This window comes from Salvelinus namaycush, chromosome 3, assembly GCF_016432855.1.
Source record: "Salvelinus namaycush isolate Seneca chromosome 3, SaNama_1.0, whole genome shotgun sequence".
Lineage (NCBI taxonomy): Eukaryota > Metazoa > Chordata > Actinopteri > Salmoniformes > Salmonidae > Salvelinus > Salvelinus namaycush.
The window spans coordinates 17,131,450-17,157,780 of record NC_052309.1 but is presented as its reverse complement, the minus strand read 5'-3'; the positions used below and the strand labels follow the sequence as shown (position 1 = coordinate 17,157,780).

General features: G+C 42.7%; 1 protein-coding gene across 3 annotated transcripts; it reads right to left on the bottom strand.

Annotated features, from left to right (window-relative positions):
- LOC120045016 (autism susceptibility gene 2 protein homolog) lies at positions 1-25,169 on the bottom strand. Of its 3 annotated transcripts, none has more exons than XM_038989829.1 (18): positions 24,029-25,169; positions 13,316-13,522; positions 11,193-11,282; positions 11,038-11,064; positions 7,713-7,761; positions 5,701-6,025; positions 5,381-5,598; positions 5,025-5,254; positions 4,148-4,198; positions 3,823-3,927; positions 3,499-3,558; positions 3,378-3,407; positions 3,207-3,278; positions 2,905-3,040; positions 2,403-2,474; positions 2,192-2,275; positions 1,849-2,080; positions 1-1,666 (listed from the first exon to the last, which is right to left on the bottom strand). In XM_038989829.1, the coding sequence occupies exons 1-18, from the start codon at positions 24,377-24,379 to the stop codon at positions 637-639; spliced, it is 3,369 nt and encodes a 1,122-aa protein (XP_038845757.1). In that variant the 5' UTR covers positions 24,380-25,169; the 3' UTR covers positions 1-636. The 3 variants fall into 3 exon arrangements, with proteins under 3 accessions (XP_038845757.1, XP_038845759.1, XP_038845758.1); XM_038989831.1 differs by having other exon boundaries at positions 2,905-3,016; XM_038989830.1 differs by having other exon boundaries at positions 5,381-5,595.
- Positions 25,170-26,331: the final 1,162 nt, after the last annotated feature.

Here is a 26,331-nt window from a genome sequence, read left to right as displayed (position 1 = left end):
TCATCTTTATCAAGGGTGTCAATAAATTCAGACCCCACTGTACATACAAGCCCATGCTATGATAAATTATACTATAATACAAAAAAATAGAACAATTATGATAATTTAAGATTACAAGGAGTACTGCAAATGCAAGTGAAAATAAGACAATGAATTGCCAAGTAATTCCATTTTTGTTTAAATAGACATTCTTTATAGAAACAAGTGACAGGTTATGTGAATATTTCCACAAAGTGAAAGTCAAACATTTTCAGGTAAGAAACATAGTTACATTAACCTAAAAACTATCAATCAAGAGGAGAACATATTTTTTCAGTTTTACCTATTGATAAATAATGTGTAATAAATGTGTATTAAACAAAGGTAATGCATTAATTACACAAATGTACAAATTCATAAAATCTATTTCTGTACACAGAAAGGGAATATAAATCTTACAAAATACTCATATATTACTATCAAATAACATTATCCAACAATAGTTATTCAACTTATTCAACAGTTTCTATGCAGACTCACTACTTAAACTTGTTATTTATTAACATATAATCTACAATATACTATTTTTACTTAAAGTTGTCAAGTTGAGTGTGTACTGTATCGAGTCTTGTCTCTTATATCTGAGAGACTTCCATGCTACTGTGCCTCCACCTCTTTAGGATTGCAGGATGGGGTTGGGTCCCCAGAGGGTGGGGCACTGGTGGGTGTGGTCTTTCGAGGAGTGGAAGGTATGCCAGGGGATGTGGTGGAGGTGGGCACCAGAGGGGTTGGGGCACTGAGAGTGGCAGTGGGAGGAGTCCTGTTCAGATGGCCACTGTGTGGAGCTGAGGGGCTGAGCCTGGGGTACATCACCCCACCCAGGGAGGATGTAAAGGTGGGCGTGTGGGCTAGGTGGCCCTCCATGGGAGAGCCCTGAAGCTGGTGCAACCTGGCCCTCTCCTCTGCCTGCCCGTGACTGTCCTGTAGGTGCTGCTGCGGCTGTGGGTTGGGGTGTTGCTCCCGCTGTCTGTGGCCTCTCTCAGGGTCATAGGTCGTATGTACCACCTGGCTCTGCAGGTACAGCCCTCTGTAGGGGTCTCGTAGTGGATCCCAGGGGCCTGAGAGGTGAAGGGGCACACGGTGGTCTCGACCTGTGGCTAGTGGACTGACCCCCATGAAGGGCTGGACACGGGATCGCTCCATTGCACTGAGGCTGCTCACTGGGTGCATGAGGCTCATGGAGAGTGGTAGAGAGTGAGGTAGATGGCTGCTCTGAAGCATGCCTGCGGTGGGGAAGTGGCTGCGCCTTGATGAGGGGTGTGGAGCCTGAGAGTGGCCTGGTGGGAGTAAGAGGGTAATTTCCGGTGGCCCAGCCATAACCTCTGGTTCATCTCTGTGCTCCTGCTTTATGTTTAAAGGTCCCTTCAGGGTTTGTGTGCTCTCGCTGGATTGGTGATTCTTCACTGTGTTATAAGGGTTTGAGGATCCCCTATCCTGCACCTCCAGCGCTGGAGAGGAGCTTTGCTTCACCTGGACTCTCCCCAGCGAGGTGCCGTCCCTCTCAGCCTGATGACGACCCTGATCTGGGCTACTCCTCTTCCTTTCTGGGCTGCTGCTGCTAATCAGATTACTACTCTGAAAGCCTGAGGATGTGTGGGTGGATTGATGGCTTCTTTCCAGAGAATTTCTATGGAGAGGACAGAGGTGCGGAGGTTAACAGCTGGGAAATATTATGATATCTAGCCTCTATGTGGTTGGAAAAATAGGCAATTCTTTGAATGTTAGATGCTGTTTCAAAATATAAAATCACAACTTTTGAAGGCTTTTCAGGATGGGAAATGCCATCTCTGCACTAGGGCTGTCACTGACCCGTCTCTCTCTGACTCCTCCTTGGTAGCAGAGTGATCCCTTTTCTTAGCTTCCCTTTCCCTCTCACTGCTCTGGACTGTGGGCTTGCGGGCCACATCAGCAGGCCTGGACTGTGCTAGAGGCGTGGGGAAGGAGGGGGGCATTCGTTGCAGGCGGTTCCAGGCTTCCTGAGGGTGGCTGACAAAACCTGGCAACCCATGGCCCTGCCTGTCACCAAACGGGCTGCCTGGGCCTAAAATATGAAGGATTTATGTAATTTCAATAAAATCAATCAGTTCACCAATTGAGTTGAAACAGTAGGTTGCATTATGTTGAGGTCAACTATTTGAGAGTGAAAACCTACCAAGAGATGGGGCACCCAGGCCGCCAAATGCATTAGTTGCCAGTTGTCCAAGGTTTCCATAGTGACTGGCTCGACCAAATGGATCTGAGGAGCATCACAAGAGGAGCACCTCTTAATGGCTGTTGTCTTAATGGCTGTTGTCTTAATGGCTGTTGTCTTGTACTTCAAACATCATTATTTTGACGTTGCACCAGCAGCCTATGGCTCTTACCAGTAAGGTGGCTAGCAGGTAGATAGTGGCCGTGATGCGTGGGGGCACTGAATGGTGATGCAGACAAATGACCTGTAGAGGGAGAAGGTACATTAGTGAGCGAATCAACCACACTAACATGGGCATACAGGGACATAAAGGAGCTAAGGAGCCTATAAAAGCCGTTGTTCCCATGACCGTAACAATATCATCATCACTGTACAATATCACCATAATTGTACAATATCACAACCGTACAATATCACCATAACGTACAATATCACCAGAACCGTACAATAGCATCATAACCGCACAAGATCACCTTAACTGTACAATATCATCATAACCGTACAATATCACCATAACTGTACAATATCGTAATAACCATACAATATCACCATAACTGTACAATTTCACCATAACCGTACGATATCACCATAACTGTACAATATCACCATAACTGCACGTACATCCTCATTTAACATCCACAGTAATGAATAGGACATGGAGTGGGCTGGCTAACCTGAGGAGGACAGGAAAGGTCGGGCCAGGTCATGGCCATAGGATAGTCCAGGAGGAAGACCTGGTGCGGCTGGCCGACTAAACAGGTCCAGCTTCACCCTGCTCATATTCAGCTGATGTGGATCAAAGTGCATGTTCTGTTAAAGATAGATAGATAAAGTGGGGAGGAGAGTGATGGACAGAGAGAGGGATTAAAAGCTTAATAGAGATTGAGAGGTGAAGGGGTTGCTGAGACGGGAGGACACAGAAAGCATTACTTCACTGATTACCGGTTTTGGAAAATAATTAATGCATCTTGTGCACCTTCATTCTCTGCTGGTGGTGATGAATCTGCCATGCGATCTGGCCATGCATTAGACACCATTTGCCAGCCTTCTGCAAGAATAGAAGGACAATCATTTGATTAGTCTTAAACCCAAGGGCTAGAATTCTGTCGACAAGCTTACAGAATGACGGCGAATGGCATATTCTTACCCTAGCTGATGATCTGAATGGATCAGTTATCTGTGAACAGAGGGAGAACAGAGGAGGGTTAATATCTGAACCTTTACTACTGTGTTTTATTCATAACTTAATGGATAGAGAAGAGGCCTACCCGTGGGTCCTTTGGCAGTAGATTGTGAGGGACTTCTGGCCGTGTCACTACATCCATAGACTAGGGAGGGATGGTAAGTCACATGATTAGATTGACAATTATGTGTGTGGGGTGGTTAACACAAGGTCATAAAGGAGACAGACAGACAGACAGACAGACAGACAGACAGACAGACAGACAGACAGACAGACAGACAGACAGACAGACAGACAGAGACAGACAGACAGAGACAGACAGAGACAGACAGAGACAGACAGAGACAGACAGACAGACAGACAGACAGACAGACAGACAGACAGACAGACGGAGTGATGTGGTATGGACCTTAGGCTGGAAGGCTCCTTGCAGAGAGCTGAAAGGTCCTGGGGGTCCTGAGTGGGGGTGCAGGGCTGGCATGCCTGGCATCGCTGGGGGGTAGGAGGGGTAGAACTGGGCAAGACCACATACAGGTTAAGATGAGAATGAATGAAGTGGAACGTCAGGGGAATCAAAAGATTAAACAAACACTTTGTACGCCCAGAGTAGATCTGTAAGTAAATGGCATATAACTTAATTTCTTTGAGAACCATAATATGATACAGAATGATGCCTTTGATGGTAATCCAAAGGAACATATTGCCATCTTTCTGAAAACAGTACTTTAACTTACATGTTGATGTCTTAGGTAAGGGTTTTCCAGTTTTGCTGAGTACTTTTCCAACTGAAAGACAATTTTGTGAGAACACGTCAGTAATATGAACAATATTAGACAATAATATAAGCATACATAAAGAAGAAACAAATGTAAAAATGCTACAAATTATTATAAAAAATTAACCATGACCGTCCTGTTCTGTACATTACACAAAGTGCCAGGAAGCTATGCATGCCAACGACTATGCACAGGACGGTGCATTCATCTCAGCTCATTGACTGTTTAACAGATGCATGTACACACTTCAGATGGCTATGTTCAGAGTTTCCATATCTCGGCTGCTTAAACCCAACTGAAGCCCTGCCAATGCCGGCACAAGCATCCATGAGCAATTACCCACGATCAAAAGCACTAATGACCTCATTCCTTCTGCTGCGGCACAGTCATTTGTCCTGACAGCAGGGCTTTGGTGTGTCAAAACAGCCATGAGATCCATTTACACTGCCTTTACCAACTGCCAGTGGAACAGCCAACCATTTCAGGGATCATACATTATTTATTTTTTTCTATGCTGAAATATTTCAAAATGTTCCCTGGTGGGTGTAAAAAAGTTTATAACGGCTGAAAGCAAAAATGTATCTCTTGGGGACTGTATCTGATATTTGTGTGTGATATTTGAGATGTGAAACTAACACACACATAGGGTTTTCCCCAGAGTACAGGAGGCAGATGCTGCGCCTGAGGCGAGGTGAGTTTGGAAAACAGCAAAAACAAAGCACTCTGTAAACTCTGGTTTCTGGGTGACCTAAAATGTTCTTTACAATGAATGTGGGATTTGATAATAACATTAACTCATATGAAGCGGTTTGTAGTGGCCATGTGCTGGACTTACATTTAGGGCAGCCGTGCGACCCATATTTGGGGGTGTAGAGACGATGCCTGGTGGAGGAGGCAACCCGTTGGGGTAGGGTGAGAAGGTGAGCTGGTGTTGGTGCTGATGTTGGTGCTGGTGTGTGTGCTGGTGGAATTCTGCCCTCAGTAGAGGTGACTCAGAGCCTGCCCCTCTAACTGCAGTCTGTGCCAGGAAACGGTTGTTCAGTTCCTGGCGAAGCAGGTCGTGCTCTGTTGTGGGGGGAGAGATGCAAGGTTAAAGGTCATACTCTATGATGACTACTGCTCTTTTCTCACCCTTTCTCACCACCTACACCTGTTGTATATTAAATCTCATTTACTGTTCATGCCTCTTACCTGAGCAGCCTGCTCGAGTGGACCGTCCTACAATATCGCTGGTTGCTAATCCCACAGGACTAGTGAACATGGCAGGGCGGCGATGCCCGTGACCTGGCAGGAAGAAGTGGGGTGCGGACAGCTCTGAGATGGACAGGGGGAGGGCCGGCAAGGGAGAAGAATGGCGCCCGAAGTGGGGGGATGGGGGGAGGGTTCGCTTGTGGGACCCCTCTATTCTGCTGTGGAGAGGAGAAAGGAAAAGTAGTAAATAAATATCAACCTCCTCTAGGATATAGTATTATTAAATGGTTTGAACAAGTTCGGTCAATGCCATGTCCTACCTGTTGTGGAGACCAATGTACAGGGGATGGCCCTGGTGATGTGACAATGGTTCTCTCTTGACCTGGGATAGGCCTGGCCCTGGCAGAGTTGGCATGGTCGGATTGTGAGGGGACGTCCTCTCCTTCTTCACACACACAGCAGGAGGTGGGGTGGTGGTGAGAGGGGCTGCAGGGACAGGGCTGGCAGCGGGCAGAGCGCCAGGGGTGGGGCTGGCAGTGGGCAGATCGAGGGGCGTGTCGCTGCTCTGCTCTTGGCTGCGTTGTAGACCTGACACTCTGGCAGAGCTGCACACCTTCGCTTCATCCCTCTGATCAACACCTATGTCTATTAGCAACCAGAGAACATAGGCTACCAACCACAGTTTGACAGAACTTAGTCATTTAATGTTCTTTCCCACTTCAGATAAATACTGACATTGATGTGTCCATACTTAGCTGAAACAACCTTCAGTCAGAGTGGTGAATAGCTTCTAATCTCTGCTGTACTAGGCCTACATCTAGAAACAACAATGAGGCAACAACGAGCAGCTTCGTAACTACCAGTGTCTTGGAAAAATTAGCATGTTCATACTACAAAGTGCTTACAATTTGTTAGTCGCACCAATAGATCTTCCATTCACTGCCAGAAAATGATCATTAAATTCAACAAACGGCCTATTTTCCCAGCACCAAACACAACCTTAGTCTCTATTCCCTGCAGTCTTTGAGCTCTAACAAGAGCTGAGGGCCCTGGGGAGAGACTAGTGGTGTGTTTACCATTATTTGTAATCATAATGTTCAATAGGCTGAACTCCAGACGGCTTATTGGGAGACTGAAGAGACCTCCAAAGCAAACAACAAATGCCCTCTCTAAAGCCCACCACAAGCAGCTTGGAGGTAGTGAGAGTTAAATGGGGAGCTCCTAATCGCGTTCACACAAGACATATTAAACCCCTGGCTCAGCTCTAAAAGGTTCTCAACGCCAGCCAGCCAGTGGTATTAGAGCAGGCTTTATGCTGCCTGGCCCTGGATGTGCGTCTCCTCTTGGCTTTTACAGGCCAAATGAGTTTTAGTTTGAGAAATCGTGGGTTTTGAAGGGAACACAATCTATCAAGCTGCCCCTATACGGCCAAACACCTCAGTCGGGTAAAGATTGCTGAATGGGAACAATACCATTCAGTGATGCTGCTTTCAGCACCATTCTTTTGGGTGAAAATTGCATTTCATTGTTGAATTTCAGCACAGGAGGCTGCAGAGGGGAGAACGGCTCATAATAATGGCCGGAACGGAGAAAATGGAATGGCATCAAACACCTGGAAACCCATGTGTTTGATGTATTTGATACCATTCCACTAATTCCAGTCATTACCACATCCCGTTCTCCCCAATTAAGGTGCCACCAACCTCTTGTGAATTTCAGCTATAGTTAGATCACAATATGGAATTGATGGCTATGGTAAGGATGATAATAGGGAACATTGCAGTAGATTACAAAATTGCTTGAGCCAATAGTCTCATTGAGCATGAAGTGTGACTAACCCGTTCCTCGCCCCAACAATGCATCTAAGCCACTGGGAGTAGAGGTTCAATCCAATTCATAGATAAAATGTTTTGTAGAAAACATTTATCAACTATTTAAAATATTTCAACTCAATTGCACAAATATATCTGACAAAACATTGCATCATTATTCGGTTTTACTTTAAATATAATAAATCCCTCTAGCGCAGAGACTTTCCACAGGGTAGAGTAACATTCGATGTCATACCCACATTGTGTAATTAAGAGCAAGTGTGTGAGGATCCTAAAATGACAAAGGTCATAATACTTTGCCAACAACTTGACCACAGTGTGGCTTGAAAGAGGATGTTTCCCTTATTCGAGTGAACAGAAATGGAATGCCATAAAAAGCATGTCAAAATCATGTCACTAAGAGAAACACATATCTATTCTGTAAATAACAACAGCTAAACGAGGACAGAGTCAAAAGCATACACGCTGAATACCTCAAAATCCAGAGGAAATATTCTTACCAGTAGTTTTCCTTAGTGTGAAGAGTTTATCAGACACAATCCCTGAAACCTGAGTTAAAATGAGAAAAGAAAGAAAATAACAAATATGTTAGCCTAGCTAGAGGCTAAATTAGGATTCTGAAGGTGCCGGTAGTGGAACTGTCCAGAAAAGTGGTTGCTTTTCCATCTTTATCAGCACTCTATCAACAGCACTGTTCTGTATACTGGCTCTTGTTCCACTCCCAGACTCCATGTGCGCTTCGTCACTCAAGGGGGTGTGTTCAAGTTCCCAATGAATGTAAATGAGATCAGAGGGACAAAAGGTGAGACATAAATCTTGGTGAACCCAGTCCAATGACATGAGGGAAAGTTTCGAAATGAAACTGAATGAGATTCAATCGAAACCATTCTTAAATAATTTAATGTAGTACGTGACAGCTCAATTCAAGTATATTTTTGACAGGATAATAAAAAGCATCTCAACATAGATTACATATTAAGAGGTAATTCATGTAATCAGTCATATCTTCCCTGTAAGAGCACTCACTAGAAATATACATAAATGCCCATGACATTTACCTTGTGAAAAACTAATTAGAAAGTGGATGAGACAAATTCAGTTAGTGAGTATCTTATTACAATCAATAAATTACATTACCAACAGTATGTTTCTGATTAAATTGCTGAATATTGGCCAGATTCTAATAACAGCCAGCAAAGGACACACACACATACGCGCACACACGCGGACACGCACACACAAACTAGACAAATCAGCCATTTTCATTTAAATAATATATGTGGTGAGATTATATATGATGTTCTGTGTATTTCTCATCTTTAAACTTTATGTTCTTTGCAAAGTCATACGGACGCTGTGAAACCACCTGATTATGAATTAATGGCATCAAAAAAAGACGAATCAAACCGAGCAGACTCAATTGCTACATCAAATTGTTGATTTACTGGGTCTGAACTCAGCTGAAATTCAGCTGTGGTAAACCATCATGAGGTTCCTTTGGTGTTGCAAATGTAAGGACCTTATTTACAGCTATTCCTGGAATCCCTCAGGCGATTAACAACCTAGCAAAATGCCACAATACTGTAATCTGGTTCATATGACCTCTATCATGAGTTCAATTTCAGTTTTGGAGCCTCCAAATTTAATTTGAGGTTGCTGATAAAGTAAATAGATCATTTGGAGGAAATAACAGAGACTAGTTGTTATTATCAGAACATCTTGACTTTCGTAAAAAGGCCTAATGATGTTCACAGCGTAATCAACTTAACTTCCGCAAATTCCTTAGATCAAATCCAATAATGAAATCAAAGAGTGTGGGTATTATTAACATGTAGATATTTATAACAAGTTTAAATTAGTATAATGTCCTCGTACACACAGACTGAACCTAACACTCATAAACCAGTACCAAAACACAAGACTAAAGACATCACACACACACTGTTTACGCTTCCCTGATGTAAATAAAAAGGAAGGCAAAAGACCTGACTCCCATCACAACCCTGTCTGGCATTTGGAGGACCCCCTTCCTCTCAGTACAATAAAGCCTGGCCAGCTGACAGCGCAGATGGGAATACATGTGTAACCGGTGTGAAATGGCTAGCTAGTAAGTGGTGCGCGCTAGTAGCGTTTCAATCGGGTGACGTCGCTCGCTCTGAGACCTTGAAGTAGTTGTTTCCATTGCTCTGCAAGGGACGCGGCTTTTGTGGAGCGATAGGTAACAATGCTTCAGGGTGACTGTTGTCGATGTGCAGAGGATTTCTGGTTCAAGCCCAGGTTGGGGTGAGGAAAGGGACAGAAGTTGTTACACATGGCTGAATGACAGAATAGTAGAGCACTGATACCTTATTATCAGTGATAACAGTTGTGAAAAGTGAGAATGTTTATCTTGCCTTGTCATCGATGTCACTCTCACTGTCACACTGCGAGAGAAAGGATGTAAAACACTGCATTAATTCATGAGAATGTATCAACACCTTCATCAATCACAAACACTCAAACTGGAAGTGAGTTGTTTACATTTCTGCTATCTGCCTCCACAGTCATATCAATATTACCCACAGGAACAAAACGTGTTATCTGTCTAGAGATTATAAGGAGACCTTGATTCAAGGTTATGACCTGTGTTTTGAGTGACACATGACACATGTTTACTCCTACTCTATTGGCAGGGAGAGAACAGCAGAGGATACCGTGAGACTAGAGGCAGTAGTCATAAGAGTGACTGATGAGTGTTTACAGTAAGCTTCCACAGCAGTATTTATCTTCATTAACTAAGCTTTCATTACAATATCCTGTTCCATGAAAACAAGATTGTGGATTAAGAAATTTGACTCCAATCATTTAATTTAGTATGTTCAATGAAATCTTGATAAATATGTGCTGTATTTACAAATAATGCATAAAGAAACATTGAGATCAACTAATAATCCTGGTTAGATTAGGACTAAAATCTGTGGTTATGTCTAGTAGTAATATCACAAAAACAGTCTGTTTACAAATCAAGAGAGAGAGGACATTATTATACATTATGTCTGTTACCTCGTTCCTAGTGACAGACGTGTGAACTGATCTGTCTGCTCTAAGGGATTCATCATGCCAGACGACACAGCAGCACAACTGTGAGCTACTGTATCAGCCAGTCAATTTATACTGAAACCACTGATAACACATGTGCCACTCTGCCTCACTCCCCTAATGACTCAAGTCCTGCTCACTGTCAACATGTCAAGGTTACTGTAACGGCTTTCGTCGGTGGAAGGAGAGGACCAAAGCGCAGCGTGGTTAGTGTTCATCTTAATTTAATAATTCCAAAACTGAACACTACAAAAACAACAAAGTGAAAACCGAAATAGTTCTATCTTGTGCAGACACGCAAAGACTAAAAACAACCACCCACAAAACCCAACAGAAAACAGGCTACCTAAATATGGTTCCCAATCAGGGACAACGATTGACAGCTGCCTCTGATTGAGAACCATATCAGGCCAAACACAGAAATAGAAAATCATAGAAAAACTAACATAGACAACCCACCCAACTCACGCCCTGACCATACTAAAACAAAAGACAAAACAAAGGAACTAAGGTCAGAACGTGACAGTTACTCAGATCCACAAATCACTAATCCATGTTGACATGACACCTGTTTAGCTACATTACTAAATATCAGCCTGTTAGCGTAAGAGAACATTTTGTCACAGACTGTTCTTGTTCTGAAAATGCTAAAGATAATCACTGACCTGGTTTTGCCCTCATACTCTGAGAATGACTATAGGCAGATCCTGGACATTAATTCTGTCAGAAAGAATTGAAGTCACTCACCGAATATCCCCGACCAGAGAATGAACTCTGTGGAAAGGAAGGATAATGTTAATGAGCAAGGGCTTATGATAGATTCTGATAAATGCCTTCTGTAATCACTCAATAGGATGTTGTTGCACACAAACATCTCTTTATCCAGACAACACTGCTCATACCTCACTATGGTGTCCTTTGGAGTTTCTCTGATGCGTGCCCTGTGTTTTGGTGACTTCAGCTCTGTCTTGCCTTCCTAAAAGCCCCTTCACCTGAGGGACATGATAGACTAATTATCTTCCGTTCTTTGAGTCCAGGGTTATCTACATTACATTGAATTGGTAGACAGTGAATCTATCAGCCCAGAAGAGACTCTGGACCACCAGAGGGCACTATCGTATTACAGACATCAGTGAGTGATTACACGCCAGTGAGGACATCCATTTCAATGACACAGTTAACCTGATTTAAAACAAGCAGAGTTGATGCCCAGACTCATTGACTGCCCGTGATGGGCAATTAGCACTAGGCCATGCTCTGGCCCATCTGAGAGCCTGCGGCAACATGAGTACAGGTACACAGTGCATGCATAAATGGGCGCACACATAAACACATGCATACACACACGGATAAACGCATGCACGCACAAATGCACACACGCACATACACACCATTGTGTTGCAATGGAAACCTTAAATGACAGATCCATGCAGCATAATGCATATTCAAATATTGATTCAAGAAAGAACAAATTGTTTCTGGACAAAACAAGAGAGAAATGATATTGACTGATAGCTTAGCACGTAGTGATGATGACACAGGAACAGTATAATAATGTGGTATTGATCTGAGGTTTGATGGTTTAAAGCAGGGCTGCCCAACCCTCTTCCTGGAGATCTACTGTCCTGTAGGTTTTCAGTCCAACCCTAATTTAGCATATCTGATTCAGCTAGTTAAGGTATTGTTGAGCAGCTAATAAGTAGAACCAGGTGTGTTAAATTAGGGTTGGACTGAAAACCCACAGGACGGTAGATCTCCAGGAAGAGGGTTGGGCAGCCCTGCTTTAAAGCTACTGTCCCATAGCATTCAGCCCGTTCCTGTAGTGTTCTGCTGGCTGGTACACTGCCCTGCTTTGACATTCCAGCCCAGGACACTGTCTATTTCTGTGTGTGGGTGTTCGTGTGAAACCGATTTATTTAAATAGCATAGATGGTGTTTCACAGTGACTGTGAACATGTCAAACTAGCATCCTCCAGCAAAAGTCATGACTTGATTTGACACAGCCAGTGTGCTGTGTCAATGTGCAATGAGCAGCAGCAAAATACACTATCTTTCTGGTGATGAGGTGAAACAGAAGAGGTGATCTTATCTGAAGTATCTCTACTTCCTAGAGAACACTTTAGAGGTTGCTTCAATGACACATTTGAACTGCTCTTGATTGAATCAAGTGTGCGTAGGTTTCATCCATTTCGTAAAGTAGATTCCATCTACCTACAATGTGCTTAGATAAACAATCAATTCAAGGAACAAAAGACTCTTTGAAACAAACATGATCATAGCTCTCTCCTCTATTGCAAAGGAGGCTACTATCCAACATACTGTTTTGCATACTGTTCAGTAGAGGAAACATCCACAAGCCAGGGGCCATTTAGGCGATACCTTACAGGGCGATACCTTACAACAAGTAGTATCTGGTCTACACACACAGATAAGGGTAGGGGAATTGGCTAGGCCAGAGACTGATATGGAAGCGAGCCTAAGTGTGTGTGTACCTGGTGTGCTCTCTGTTACAAACACAGACACATCCTGGGCTGAGGAGGAAGCTCTTCACAAAGCACCTTATCTCATCATAGCTCTTTATTGGTCCTCGTTTCCTGTGTGGCTCCCTCCTGACTTCCTGCACAACAGACAGGCTTGTGCGAGGCAATTACTAGACCAGGATGGGAAGCTTCGGGAATAAACCTGATAGAGTTCATTGACTGGCTGGTGCCAACAATGAACACCTAATGATGGAGACAGTTTGTTTACAACTGATAGAAACAGGATCACCATTAGAAAAATAGAACTGTGGGATTGAAAGTGGATGACTTGAAACAGAAAGAAAGAACTCAAAATAAACAAGCCTAGACTCTAAGCTACACAAACAACCAAAAAGAATACCTCAACTGTAAGACCTCATTATTTCACTGGGCAAAACCCCTTCACATGTGGACACACACATTACCAGGTAGACAGGTTTTGGTTTGTAGGAGAGCATATTCATTCGAAATATAATGAAGGTTAATACCACAGATCCATAGGCTACCTGCTTGTTCTTCTTTGAGTTGTTTTTCACCTTCCCCCGCTCCTTCTCTCCATCCTGCTCATGTTCAAAGTCAGCTCCATTGTCAGTGAATACATTCACAGGGATCTCAGCCCTTTCAGAAGCCTTTCGTTTCTTCAGCATCTGGCTCTCCCACTTCTCCTTACCCTCCTGCAACCTCAGGCTCTTTGAGGTCTTCCTCAGAGCCACCTACGAGAGAACAAACACAAAAGAGGCTTAATATCTAAAGCACAGAAAGAAAGAGACCTTGATGTGGATGATGATAATGCTTAGACTGAGTCAATATGACAAGGCGGCAAGGGAATCCTTGCTAAAACCTCTAAAAATGAAATAAAAAACAATCTTAAAGACAAAGAGAATTTAAATAAAACCATACTCATGATGCTTCTGGGCATGGCTCTGTGTATTGAGGTCATATCCAACCTGGTCTCAGAGCATTTCGTATTATGTTGTACGTAAATCCGAGGGAGACTCCATTTCGTATTATATGTTAAGTTTTGTATGGTATGTATTCATTTATGGATTTCCATTACCCATTTTGTATGACATGTTAAGAATTACAATTTGTATTATACATTACGATTCGCAAAACATACAATATGTTACGCATTTGCAAATCATACTATATGTTACGAATTTACGAAACGTATGATATGTTTACAAATTCTAGCTACAGTAGGTGGCTAGGTGGCTAACATTAGCTAGCTGGCTAATGTTAGCTAGGCTAGGGGTTAGGGTTAAGTTTAGGAGTTAGGTTAAAGGGTTAAGGTTAGGATAAGGGATAGCTAAAAGGGTTAAGGTTAGGGGAAGGGTTAGCTAACATGCTAAGTAGTTGCAAAGTAGCTCAAAAGTAGTAGGTAGTTGAAAAGTTAGCTAAAATTATAAAGTTGTCGATGATAAAATTCAAACTCGCAACCTTTAGGTTGCTAGACGTACGTGTTATACACCTACCCCGACTAACCACCCTACTTTCGTTTTTTGCCTGAAGTAACCATCTGTCTTATGTAACCACACCAAATGTAATATATCATACTAATTTGAGTGTCCCAGATTTATGTTTACGATGTTATGTCTAGTATATGAGAGCAGGCTTTCATATCCTATGAGGCAGGCCTGTGAGACTAGAATGTGGGCGGCCAGATGCTGCTTCTCAAATGACTGCATCTCCTGGTTCACCAACTACTTCTCAGACAGAGTTCAGTGTGTCAAATCGGAGGGCCTGTTGTCCGGACCTCTGGCAGTCTCTATGGGGGTGCCACAGGGTTCAATCCTCGGGCCGACTCTTTTCTCTGTATACATCAATGATGTTGCTCTTGCTGCTGGTGATTCTCTGATCCACCTCTACGCAGACAACACCATTCTGTATACTTCTGGCCCTTCTTTGTACACTGTGTTAACAAACCTCCAGATGAGCTTCAATACCATAAAACTCTCCTTCCGTGGCCTCCAACTGCTCTTAAATGCAAGTAAAACTAAATGCATGCTCTTCAACCGATCGCTGCCCGCACCTGCCCGCCCGTCCAGCATCACTACTCTGCACGGTTCTGACTTAGAATATGTGGACAACTACAAATACCTAGGTGTCTGGTTAGACTGTAAACTCTCCTTCCAGACTCACATTAAGCATCTACAATCCAAAATTAAATCAAGAATCGGCTTCCTATTTTGCAACAAAGCATCATTCAACAATGCTGCATAACATACCCTCGTAAAACTGACTATCCTACCGATCCTTGATTTCTGCGATGTCATTTACAAAATAGCCTCCAACACTCTACTCAGCAAATTGGATGCAGTCTATCACAGTGCCAACCGTTTTGTCACTAAAGCCCCATATACTACCCACCACTGCGACCTGTATGCTCTCGTTGGCTGGCACTTGCTTCATATTCGTCACCAAACCCACTGGCTCCAGGTCATCTATAAGTCTTTGCTAGGTAAAGCCCCGCCTTATCTCAGCTCACTGGTTACCATAGCAGCACCCACCCGTAGCACGTGCTCCAGCAGGTATATTTCACTGGTCACCCCTAAAGCCAATTCCTCCTTTGGCTGCCTTTCCTTCCAGTTCTCTGCAGCAAATGACTGGAACTAATTGCAAAAATCACTGAAGCTGGAGACTCATATCCCCCTCACTAACTTTAAGCACAAGCTGTCAGAGCAGCTCCCAGATCACTGCACCTGTACATAGCCCATCTGTAAATAGCCCATTCAACTACCTCATCCCCATACTGTTATTTTTTTTTTTGCTCCTTTGCACCCCAGTATCTCTACTTGCATATTCATCTTCTGCATATCTATCACTCCAGTGTTTAATTGATACATTGTAATTATTTCACCACAATGGCCTATTTATTGCCTTACCTCCCTTATCTTACCTCATTTGCACACACTGTATATAGACTTTTTCTATTGTGTTATTGACTGTATGTTTGTTTATTCCATGTGTAACTCTGTGTTGTTGTTTGTGTCGCACTGCTTTGCTTTATCTTGGCCAGGTCGCAGTTGTAAATGACAACTTGTTCTCAACTTGCCTACCTGGTTAAATAAAGGTTAAATAAAAAAAATTAAAAACTTTGAAAGGAGCGCTGCAATAAATGAACCCCTAAAATGAACCCCTACGCTGGTGGCTTTTTAGGTATTATTGTTCAATGGAAACTACCTAATCATCAAGTGTGAACTGTGAGCATTCCCTGCTGAGCGTCCCCCCTGCCTGCAGCTTCAGCTATCCATGAAAACAACTGATCTAATGGTACAAATGTAAAGCCCTACCTTGAGCTAATCTCCAGAACCATTGCCATAGTGATATTAATATTCATGGTGCTGCTGAAAGACTAGCGGTGTGAGGTAAATTATGTCTTATTCTGTTTCTCCACCTCCCTGGACTGTTACCAAGACTCTGATCAAAACACTCACTGCTAGCTTGACTCTGAATTAGCATCAGGTGTATACATCTGTGGAGAGGCAGGGAGAAAGGAGGGAGAGAGAAATATCCAAAATCAAATACCAAACAAGGGGAGGATGAGAGCGTGTGGGTGAAAATAATCTGGGGTAGATACGTTTTGCCAGCTACACTGAATACAATAGGGTGAATCCAGCTAAATCCAGGTTAGGGTTTGCGGTGTGAATGGCTTTGAGAATGAACACTGGATCTAAGTCCCAGGTAAAGTCCAGTGGCTTACAAAGGATTCAGTGGATGGAAGGCTCTCATCAAGTTCCACTATCCTAGCTGTACCTCCATCCATTCACTCTCACCATCCATGAAGCCACCAGGGAATATGGCAGTAGCATGCATGTTATAACACAGTCTATCCTCAATTAACAGAATTCATGAGAATCAAGCTATTAACAGCTCATGTTCCACAGCCTCTGCAGTCAGACCTTACATATGAGCTCTCACTAGGCATCTGAACATACCCTGGGCCTGGCCTGCAAATATTCCACAAAGGACATGAGATACAAGAGGCCAGAGAAACAAGGGGGGGATGTTATGCTATTCAAATCCAATTTGTGTCTGCGGGAAGACAGTGCAAAGGGCATACAATCAGCTAATGGCACAATAAGTGCTGCTTCAGCCTCCATTAACTGCTCTGTAAAGGTGCAACACATGCAGGGGTACAACAGAGAGTCAGTCAGTTAATTGTATAAAGCTAATAGCATCGGCTAACATGCCTTTATCAGAGTAATAGATCTGTTATAGTGAAATATATTCCTTCCTATGTTCATTTATTAAAGCACTACAGTGTATGAATGTGGAGCCAGCAGATCTGATGTTCATGGGCGTTGCGCCATTAGATACAGTACATGATGGATTCCTAAGCTGTGTGTAAAGCTACAGGTCAACAGATAACACAGGTGCTGCTTAGCTGTTAAACAGCGTAAGTCCTATAGAGGCCTGAGGGGATACAGTCATGGCTGTAGATAATCTGAATTGATATGTATGATTATGTATGTCTTTATCCTCCTGACCACAACAGAGATAATACTGCAAACAGCCTATCCATAGATCAAGCACTCCATCCATTCCCAGCTAGACCTCTTTCTGTCATTGTGAACTGTTCGATCACAAGCAACTATAGGCCACCATCTTCTGGTACACGATTCACCTTAAATGGCCCTGACTTCTGTAGAGAGGTTGCAGATACAATAGGTTCATAATGACTGGATTATTTGAATGCTGAAATTAAGTTGGCGTGTCATTTCCCACAATGTGTGTGACACACAAATAAGTGGTAGAGGTAATTAGACCCTTAACACTCTATTCCTATGACAGGTTCTGCCTGTCCAACAGCCTGAGGTCACAGCAGGTCCTGCCACTGAATTACGGGAGTCAAGCAATCTATTTACCAGTAATGGACTTAAGTCATGAATAAATTCACACTGCCATGGCTCTGCCGTACAAGTCTAAACGTGTACTTTGTCACATAAATGTCAAACATATTCAAAGGAGGTACTGGTGGCCAAAAATATAAACATTATGAAATTGTAATAGAACATAAATGTCACTTTTCTTGTCTCAACCTACAGTAATGATAAAGACAAGGGGGCTGAAAATGGATCCAGTTTATTATCACCTAGATTCATTTGTAAACACTACAGTACATTCTGTCCACTTAGCACAGTATCTAGACTATATACAGTCCCCGACAGCTGCTGTGTTCCATTCTCAGAGGAAGAAATTCCCCACATACCTGTGTGAAACGATTAGTGATTTCATCGTGAAGCTTCTCTTTCTCTGTGCAGTACAGCACAGCTACAACTCTACATCCCAGTATAGACCCATTCAAGGACACTCACTGATTTTATAGACTGATGTTGCCATTCATAAGAGTGAGGTTCACTAAATCGGTCAATATCATCCATCATCAGAATCCTGTCTGACTTACTGTTCATCAACTCAATATGTTATTTGCACTGGCAGCCCAGGAAAATGAGATGGAGACAGTCTGACAAGTGATTATGATCAGAAGCTTGACTAGATGTTCAGCTGACAAAAGCTGATCTAGGCAACGACATAACATCAGCAATTCTTGAGAGCCTCATTACACTCACTCTTCAGACAAGATTATTGAGAAAAATGTATTTTCATATCTTACCTCAAAGTACTTATCACATGCTACTGTGGTAGAGGGTAAATCTTGGCAACAACATACACAGAGTGTACAAAACATTAGGAACAGCTCTTTCCATGACATACTGTAGATTGACCAGGTGAAAGCTATGATCCCTATTGATGTCACAAATCCACTTCAATCAGTATAGATGAAGGGGAGGAGACAGGTTAAAGAAGGATTTTTAAGCCTTGAGATAACTGAGACATGGATTGTGTATGTGTGCCATTCAGAGGGTGAGTGGGCAAGACAAAATATCTAAGTTCCTTTGAACGGGGCATAGTAGTAGGTGCAAGGGGCAGTGGTTTGAGTGTGCCAAGAACTGTAACGCTGCTGGGTTTTTCCCGTGTGTATTAAGAAGGGTCCATCACCCAAAGGACATCCAACTTGACACAAATGTGGGATGCATTGGAGTCAACGTGTGCCAACCTTCCTGTAGAACGCTTTTGACACCTTGTAGTCCATGCCCCGACGAACTGAGGCTGTTCTTAGGGCAAAAAGGGTAAAACTCAATACTGGGAAGGTGTTCCTAATGTTTTGTACACTCAGTGTATATTTGGGTAAAAACGACATGTAATAAAACATGACTGTGCTATCCTTGACAGCTGTATATATTAGCTTGATTAATGCCTCTGCTCTCCTCGCCTGCTAGGTACTAAGACAATTAGATTACACACCATCAGTAACTAATCAGGCCTTTTCCTCAGAGAGCCTATTCACAGTGGCCTCCAGACATTATACTGGGATAATCTCCTCAACTATGGGCATTGTAGTGGAACCCTAACCTAACTACAAAGCAGTAGAGCTCAACATCCAACAGACACAAAGGGGAGGCCAAAAACAGAGGGACAGAGATAGAAAGACAGTGTAAAACAAAAGAGTGTTGTTTGCACTGCCCCCGAATTGGAACTAAACTACATTTGGAACTGTATCATATTTAGCAGATAGCCCTACTTATCAGGGCTAAATAGTATCTATCCACAAAATGGGGCCAACAGTCATTATTTAGCCAGTGGATTGAGGTCATGCAGTAGCAGCACAGTCTACATCAGGGCCGGCATTAGCCTTTTGGGGACTCTAAGTGAGATTTGGTTCGGGAGCCCCCCACCTCGCGGCAAAACATTTTAGTGGCCCCCCTTTTGACGGCGGTGCGAAAATTTTTAAATTAATTTCCTGCAATTCTACACATTTTGCCATGGGGTGGAGAGAAAATGTAAAAATTGTATTACAAATTTCATACAATTCGACTCATTTTGCCATATGGTGGAGAGACATTTTGCAGTTTTAAAGCTAATTTCCTGCACTTCTACATATTTTGCCATGGGGCATAGAGAAAATGTTGCAGGTTTTTTAAAGCAAGTTTTCTGCAATTCTACACATTTTGCCATGAGGCGGAGAGAAAATGTAGCAATTTATAACAAACAATTCTACAAAGTTTGCCATGACTTCTACCATGTTAATATAATATCTGAGTGAGAATGACTAACAAAATCAATGGGGGCCCCCGGGAGGTCAGGGCCCCTGGGCACGTGCGCTACGTGGCCATGATAATCGGCCATGATTACTATAAGTTTAGATAGCTGAATCAAAACATTGGTAATTGACATGTCTAATTGAGTGACTGTCAGTGACTGACATAACAAGAGAAAAACTGCTGAATTCAAAATTGCACTTGGTGTATACTATTCTTAAACTTAACAGTAAGTTGAGACCCTGATTGAGTTCCTATTTTTTTATATATAAAAAAGATATGCCTGGGGCCAGCCCTGTTCTACATATTCACTTTCTAAATAAAACCTGCTGCCTCTCTGTCACTGCAACAGACAGACATTATGGTGTTCCATGTCATTTCCAGGCTGTTTAGGGCGACTGGTAGTTTATTTACAGCAGAAGCGGACAAGCATCAGAATAAAGGCTTGGAGAGGGGAGAGTCTGAGTCTGAGCCAGCCTGTTTTCTGTTTTACACACACACACGCACACGCACACACATTCACTTTTACAACTGCGGGTTTTCCCATTATGTGGAACTGAAGAGAACAGGGGTAAAACATGAAACGTTCAGCAATAGCTGGCTGAATGAAGTCATTGTGCTACCACCATGCTTAAGAGAGGAGAAGGTAATCCTTGGACATAAGAGGCTAGCTGTTGTGGAGACTAGGGGGATGGCAGGCCAGATAACATAGAGGGTATGTCAATGAGTGCACATTCAGGCACACTGAATATGGCCATGGAGAGGTCATTTCAGTGTTCCTAGAACTAGAACATTAAACATTGATTATACTTGAAAAAAGGGATGAAAGCAAAAGCACAGCTTTCCTGAAAGCACAGCCTATTATCAGCTCCAAGTGAACACTTTCACATACACAGACAAGTGACACCTACTTGTTTAAAAATCCTTGTAGGTCCCCTGAAAGCCAATCACTTCCTCAATCTTGTCCACACAAGCTTTTAAAGAGTGTTATCCAAACAGACAGACAAACACCAGAAAGAGACAAGGAGCTGTGGAGCAGCAGCCTTTCCCCTCTTGACTGCCTGAAGAGCTGGGCCAGAGGTCTGGGAGGCTGGCGCACATTAACTATGTAGCAGGGCCCTGGCTGTCATAAAGAAGCACTTACCTATCAATAGCTGTAATATTTCAATTATATGCTTCTTGAGAAAATTAGACCACTGTGCCACTGCCTGTACAAGTTTAGCCGTAATCTTGAATACAGCAAAACAGATAAACATTTTTTTTATTAACTGAGAGCTATGGGCGTAGAATGCTCTGTGACAGTGTTTCTCACCTGTTGCAGCCTATTAAATTAACCTTTAGCCTTTGACACACTGGTAGTGTTTATCAAACAGCTACTTAGAGGACAACACCTCTGGGGTGTACAGTAAAGTACACACCTGACCGGAAGGACGGACTCCGAGAGAACATCAAACATATCATTCTATTTACGCAAATAGGGTGTCAAAATGTCTGCTTGGGGCTCTAATGCAGTAGGATATTAAAAACTTGTAACAGTCTGACAGCTCACTCTATAAATGACTAATCCTAGATTTAGTATTAATGAAATTCTATCTGGTGGAATCCTAGAAGCTCAATCATCATAAAAGTGGGAGAGTGGGGAGAGAGTCTCTCTATTAGCAGAGCTAGAGAAGAGAAGCATGCCTTATTAAAGGGAACAGACTGTGTAACAAAGAAACGTTTCACAGTTTAAAGGGTAGAGCTGCTGCAGGCGTCACCCGTTCATACATAAAGCTAGACTAATGACAAGCCAGACAAGCTGGTTACAGAGCTAATGAAGTCAAACAAACATACAGTGGGCCAGCACATCCAAGAATCCCTCCCTGGTGAGTTACACCGTCTAGGTTACAGCACTCACTCATTGCAACAATCATTATACAATTATGTAAGCCTCCTCTATTACAATCCAGGTCAGGGTCATTTTGAGCTGGAGTCATTATAAGTCTACAGTCATCCTCATCCAGAATGTTGTGGGAATCATGTTGGCAATATGCAACAGCTGTATGCAGCAGCTGTTTCTACAGTGATTCATGTACGGTAAGCTGGTCCATCATGGCTACAGTGACTACACTACAGTGACTATTGAGTGTAATAGAAATGGCATCTGTTTGTACGCACTAACTCTGCCATGGCTCGTTTTCCACCAAAGCCTATGGGGAAATGAATGAGTTTTTTTATAGGTAGATATGTATAGGGATAAGGGCGCTAGGCAACAGTGCAAATACTGAAATAAAAGGTCAATAAAGATACAAGGTAAACTCGGCAGTGTAGCTAATTGGTTCGCTATTTATCAGTCGTATTGCTTGGAGTTAAAGGGTGTTCAAGAGCCGGTTGGTGTTAGACTTGATGCACCGGTACTTCTTGCTGTGCGGCAGCAGAGAAAATAGTCTATGGCTTGGGTGGTTGGGGTCTTTGATGATTTTCGGGCCTTCTTTTCACACCGCCTGATATAGAGGTCCTGGATGGCAGGGAGCTTGGTCCCAGTGATGTACTGGGCTGTCCGCACAACCCTCTGTAGCGCCATGCGATCGAGAGCGGTGCTATTGCCATGCCAAGCAGTGATGCAACCAGTCAATATGCTCTCAGTGGTACAACTGTAGAACCTTTTCAGGATTTGAGGGCCCATGCCAAGCTTTTTCAACCTCCTGAAGGGAAATAAACACTGTCGCGCCTTCTTCACGACTGCGCATGTGTTTTTGGACCATTTTAAGTGCTTAGTGATTTGGACACAGAGGAACAAGCACATAAAGCCTTCATAATTCATAAAGGTCCTGTTAACTGACTGATACTATCTCATAAAACAAAATGTATAAGACCTAAACTTAACCTCAGACCTTATTTCTGGCATCTATACCAAACTCCATTCTTTCTACATTAATTTCCCCTACTGGCACGCTCTATAGTGTAGTCAAGGTAGCAAAGCAAATCCTTGAGTTTACAACTCTGAGAAGCAAGGGTTGACGGTAATAGATAATGATCATCATCACCATTAATGAGAGTTGATTGTATTGTGTTTTGTTTTTCGCCCGTGACATTTGGTATAACAATAGGTTTCTCTTTCTAGAATGTGAATGTCATAACAGGATTCAGACAGTATCATAATGAGTCTTCTGTCTGGTACATATGCACCATTCACTTTGAGTCAGCTCTGCCTTTTTACTGCCAGTTTGTCTTTTACACAGTGTCACTTAACGACCATTTATCATGTTTACTGGTAGTCACCATCTGGCGGAAAGCACTGAGAGAAAAGGTCATTTTCAATCATTCCACACACTTGGTTTGCTTGAACATAGAAGCCTCTGATGATTTTATTACTGCTTCTTTTGCATCTATTTTCAAAACACATGTCCCTGTGTGTGGACATGCCGTGAGGCAGGAGGGGGCACACTAAAACTAAAACCAGCTGATGAACACTGCACCTGGGAGCGATTAAGAGCAAGAGAGCAGCTTTCTTTATAATGGGTCAAGCATAGGCCTAGAGTTTTTTGGTTTTCCATTTGTGTACAACCAGCAAATCAGAACATATTCAAAATCGACCAGTTTTTCTCTGACAAACACCAGCAATTATCATGACATTGACCAAACCAGCCAGTGTGCACCCATTAATTATCTGTATTCCAGAAACACATCTGCTGGAATGAAAGTGAGTCTGATTTATAGAAACACATGGACTGAGTGACACCTCATAGTATCATAATGGTTGATGTTGGGATAAATCAACAGTAACCTAACAGCATATTATCAGCTGTCACCCTCACAGCATATTGGCCCTGCAAACCAGTATGTTTACAGCAATATCCTAGGTCCCTAAAACCTTGTTACATAGGCAAGTAAGTAATTACAGTGTAGATAGCCAACACATTGTTACAATGGTTATTATACATCTTTACACAACATTTGCAAATTAACTCACAATGGAGACAACTGGGTAAACTGCACATGACCCTGTCAGAGACCACACAGGGTGAATTAAGCGACTTATTTACTTATGAATCATGTCCAAATAAACAAACGTGTGTCAAAATCAATATATAAATATATATATATCTACACACACACATAGCCCTACGTTCTTACCTCTAAAGAATCCAGATTGAGAAAGCTGGCTATGGCAAAGCCATCAATAATGTCTTCCTCCTGAGACACTGACCCCCGTCTCTTTCTCCGAGAGGGACGCTTGGGTCGGACATAATGCAAGTTGGTCATTTTTCCATAATTACACAGGGCCTTATTTCTGAACGGACTTTGCCCCCGGTCGGAGCCAGATGATGGACTCCGGTTTTGATCATTCCTGTCAATCGCATCCCTTCTCCGCACGCGGTCTCGTTGAGATCTGGACCTCCGGCTGCGCTTTATTTCCCCGTCCATTTTATAACTCCGAGACGAGGCGAATACCACAAGACAGTGCGAAATGTGTTCTATGTCCATGGAAAGTAACAGTGCGCAGAAGAGCCCTTGCTTTGTTTTACAAATCAAATAAACAATTCAGACAACGATCTGATCATCTATCCAACAATAACAAAAACAGACAAGAACATTTTCGAAGGATGGTTTCGATTAGAATGCGAACAGCGGCTGCCCTTCTAATGGCATCACCAAGACTCACAATAATATTGACTTGTTCTGCAACTTTGTTACAATTGTTGTCTGGCTGCTACAGAGCGACCTGCCAGACAAAGCTATGACGCTGTATCATGTCCGACTGTTCTTCTACTTCCATCACCGCCCAATCCATGGTCAGTCCACTGCCATAGCCTCCCCCCAAAACGTTTGTGCTTGGCTAGAGGATCCAGTTAATCCAATTCAAATATAAATAACCCAAATAACTCCTCTTTTTAATGTTGATTGCTACTTATGGGCTTTGAAATGCAAACGAGATCCCACATTAATAATCCACAGAACGCAATCAAGTCCGTGATGTGTATAATTGACCATCCATTGACAGATAAAACCATCCATGCGCAGGCTATTTGTTTAAAGCTTGTCAATCTTCACGCCAAAGTGACCAAACCTCAGCCAGAAAACGATTCGCCTTTATCCTGGTTCGGTCTTCATAATACATCCAGCCTCGAATTCTTCTTTCAGTGGTCCCTTAGTTGATATGATTGGTTCCTTGGTTCGAATGTCCCGTTGAGCTTGAGTAAATCGTTGGGTAAATGGTGTTAAAGAGACACGTTAGATTTAAAGCCCACTCTCCACTTCGCCCTACATTGCATTTTCGTTTGTAGTCTAGAGTAAATCCCAATAGCCTGAACAACTGACGTATTTCCGCCACCTCTGCACGGAAGTGTCTGAAATGATCATCGACTTGACACTGACGAGAGGAGGTGAATAATGGAACTCTACTTCGACCCTATTAACTGCTTAAAAAAGTTCGTTCTGTTCTTGATACAGTATTACATAGGAGTTATTATGACTACCAGGTTATTACAACTGAGTATATAGCCTATGCTGAGAATAGCATACAGATTGATTCTTGGAAAAATTAGTTCGTGATGGTGAAACAAAGGGTTTTGAGGAAATGTGAATCATATATTTCATAATTCGTCATGAATAAATGCAAACAAAACTGTTATTCTATATGCATTATTGATGTTGCCTATTGCTAATGTGAAAAATGGAGCCTAAGTTGTGTGTTAAAAGGCAGTGTTAAATGAATATTCTTTATATGATGTAGACTTAATCCTAATGCACAAGCATGCTTGGCTAAGCGCTCCTGTGCCAAGAAAACAAATAAACCCCCATAGCTGTAGGACCTACAGTACATATTCACTGTAAAGTAGTGTTCAAAGTGTCCTGCTACAATTGCCTTAGGAATAGGAAATAGTAGAAAAGCTTCCTCAGGTTGCCATTATCAGTAACATCCAGCCTTTATTGTGGTTTGCATCACTCCCATAGGAACGTTAGCAGAATGCTAAAAGATGCATGAAGCATGGATATGCTCTCATCATCCTCTTGGTTGTCCTCTGGGTTTCTGAACGAAGTTGATCAGATAACAGCTTTATGATTGCAGTTCAACATGATGCTCTGTTATCATATAACATCCTTCAAACTCTGAGTGTAAGTCAACCTTTTTGATTTCCTATATTGGTATAGTGATATATCTTTGTATTTGTATAGTATAGTGCAATAGTTACTACATTCCCCCGTTCTCCGGTGTCTTAGGTCTCTAGTGGTGCACTGACAGATTCTGTGGGTTTCCCCTGATGAAGTGCTCCATTTAGAAAGGTCCTGTAAGTTGAGTGCACCACTAGGCTGCTCGAGAGCATTGACAAATGAGACATGCATGCTCTGGAACAGTAGGTTCTAACCTCCCCAGGGCACCAGGAGTCCATTCAATACTTATTACAGGCCCAATGCAGCCATTTTTATCTAAATAT

What these genes read in the sequence shown, in the direction of transcription:
- LOC120045016 (XM_038989829.1), bottom strand. Translation starts at nt 24,379, where the DNA reads ATGGACATAGAACACATTTCGCACTGTCTTGTGGTATTCGCCTCGTCT. An exon ending in ACTCAAAGAAGAACAAGCAG is followed by an intron (nt 11,283 to 13,315) that starts GTAGCCTATGGA and finishes CATGTCCCTCAG; the next exon opens with GTGAAGGGGCTTTTAGGAAG. An exon ending in CACACTAAGGAAAACTACTG is followed by an intron (nt 6,026 to 7,712) that starts GTAAGAATATTT and finishes GGTTGCTAATAG; the next exon opens with ACATAGGTGTTGATCAGAGG.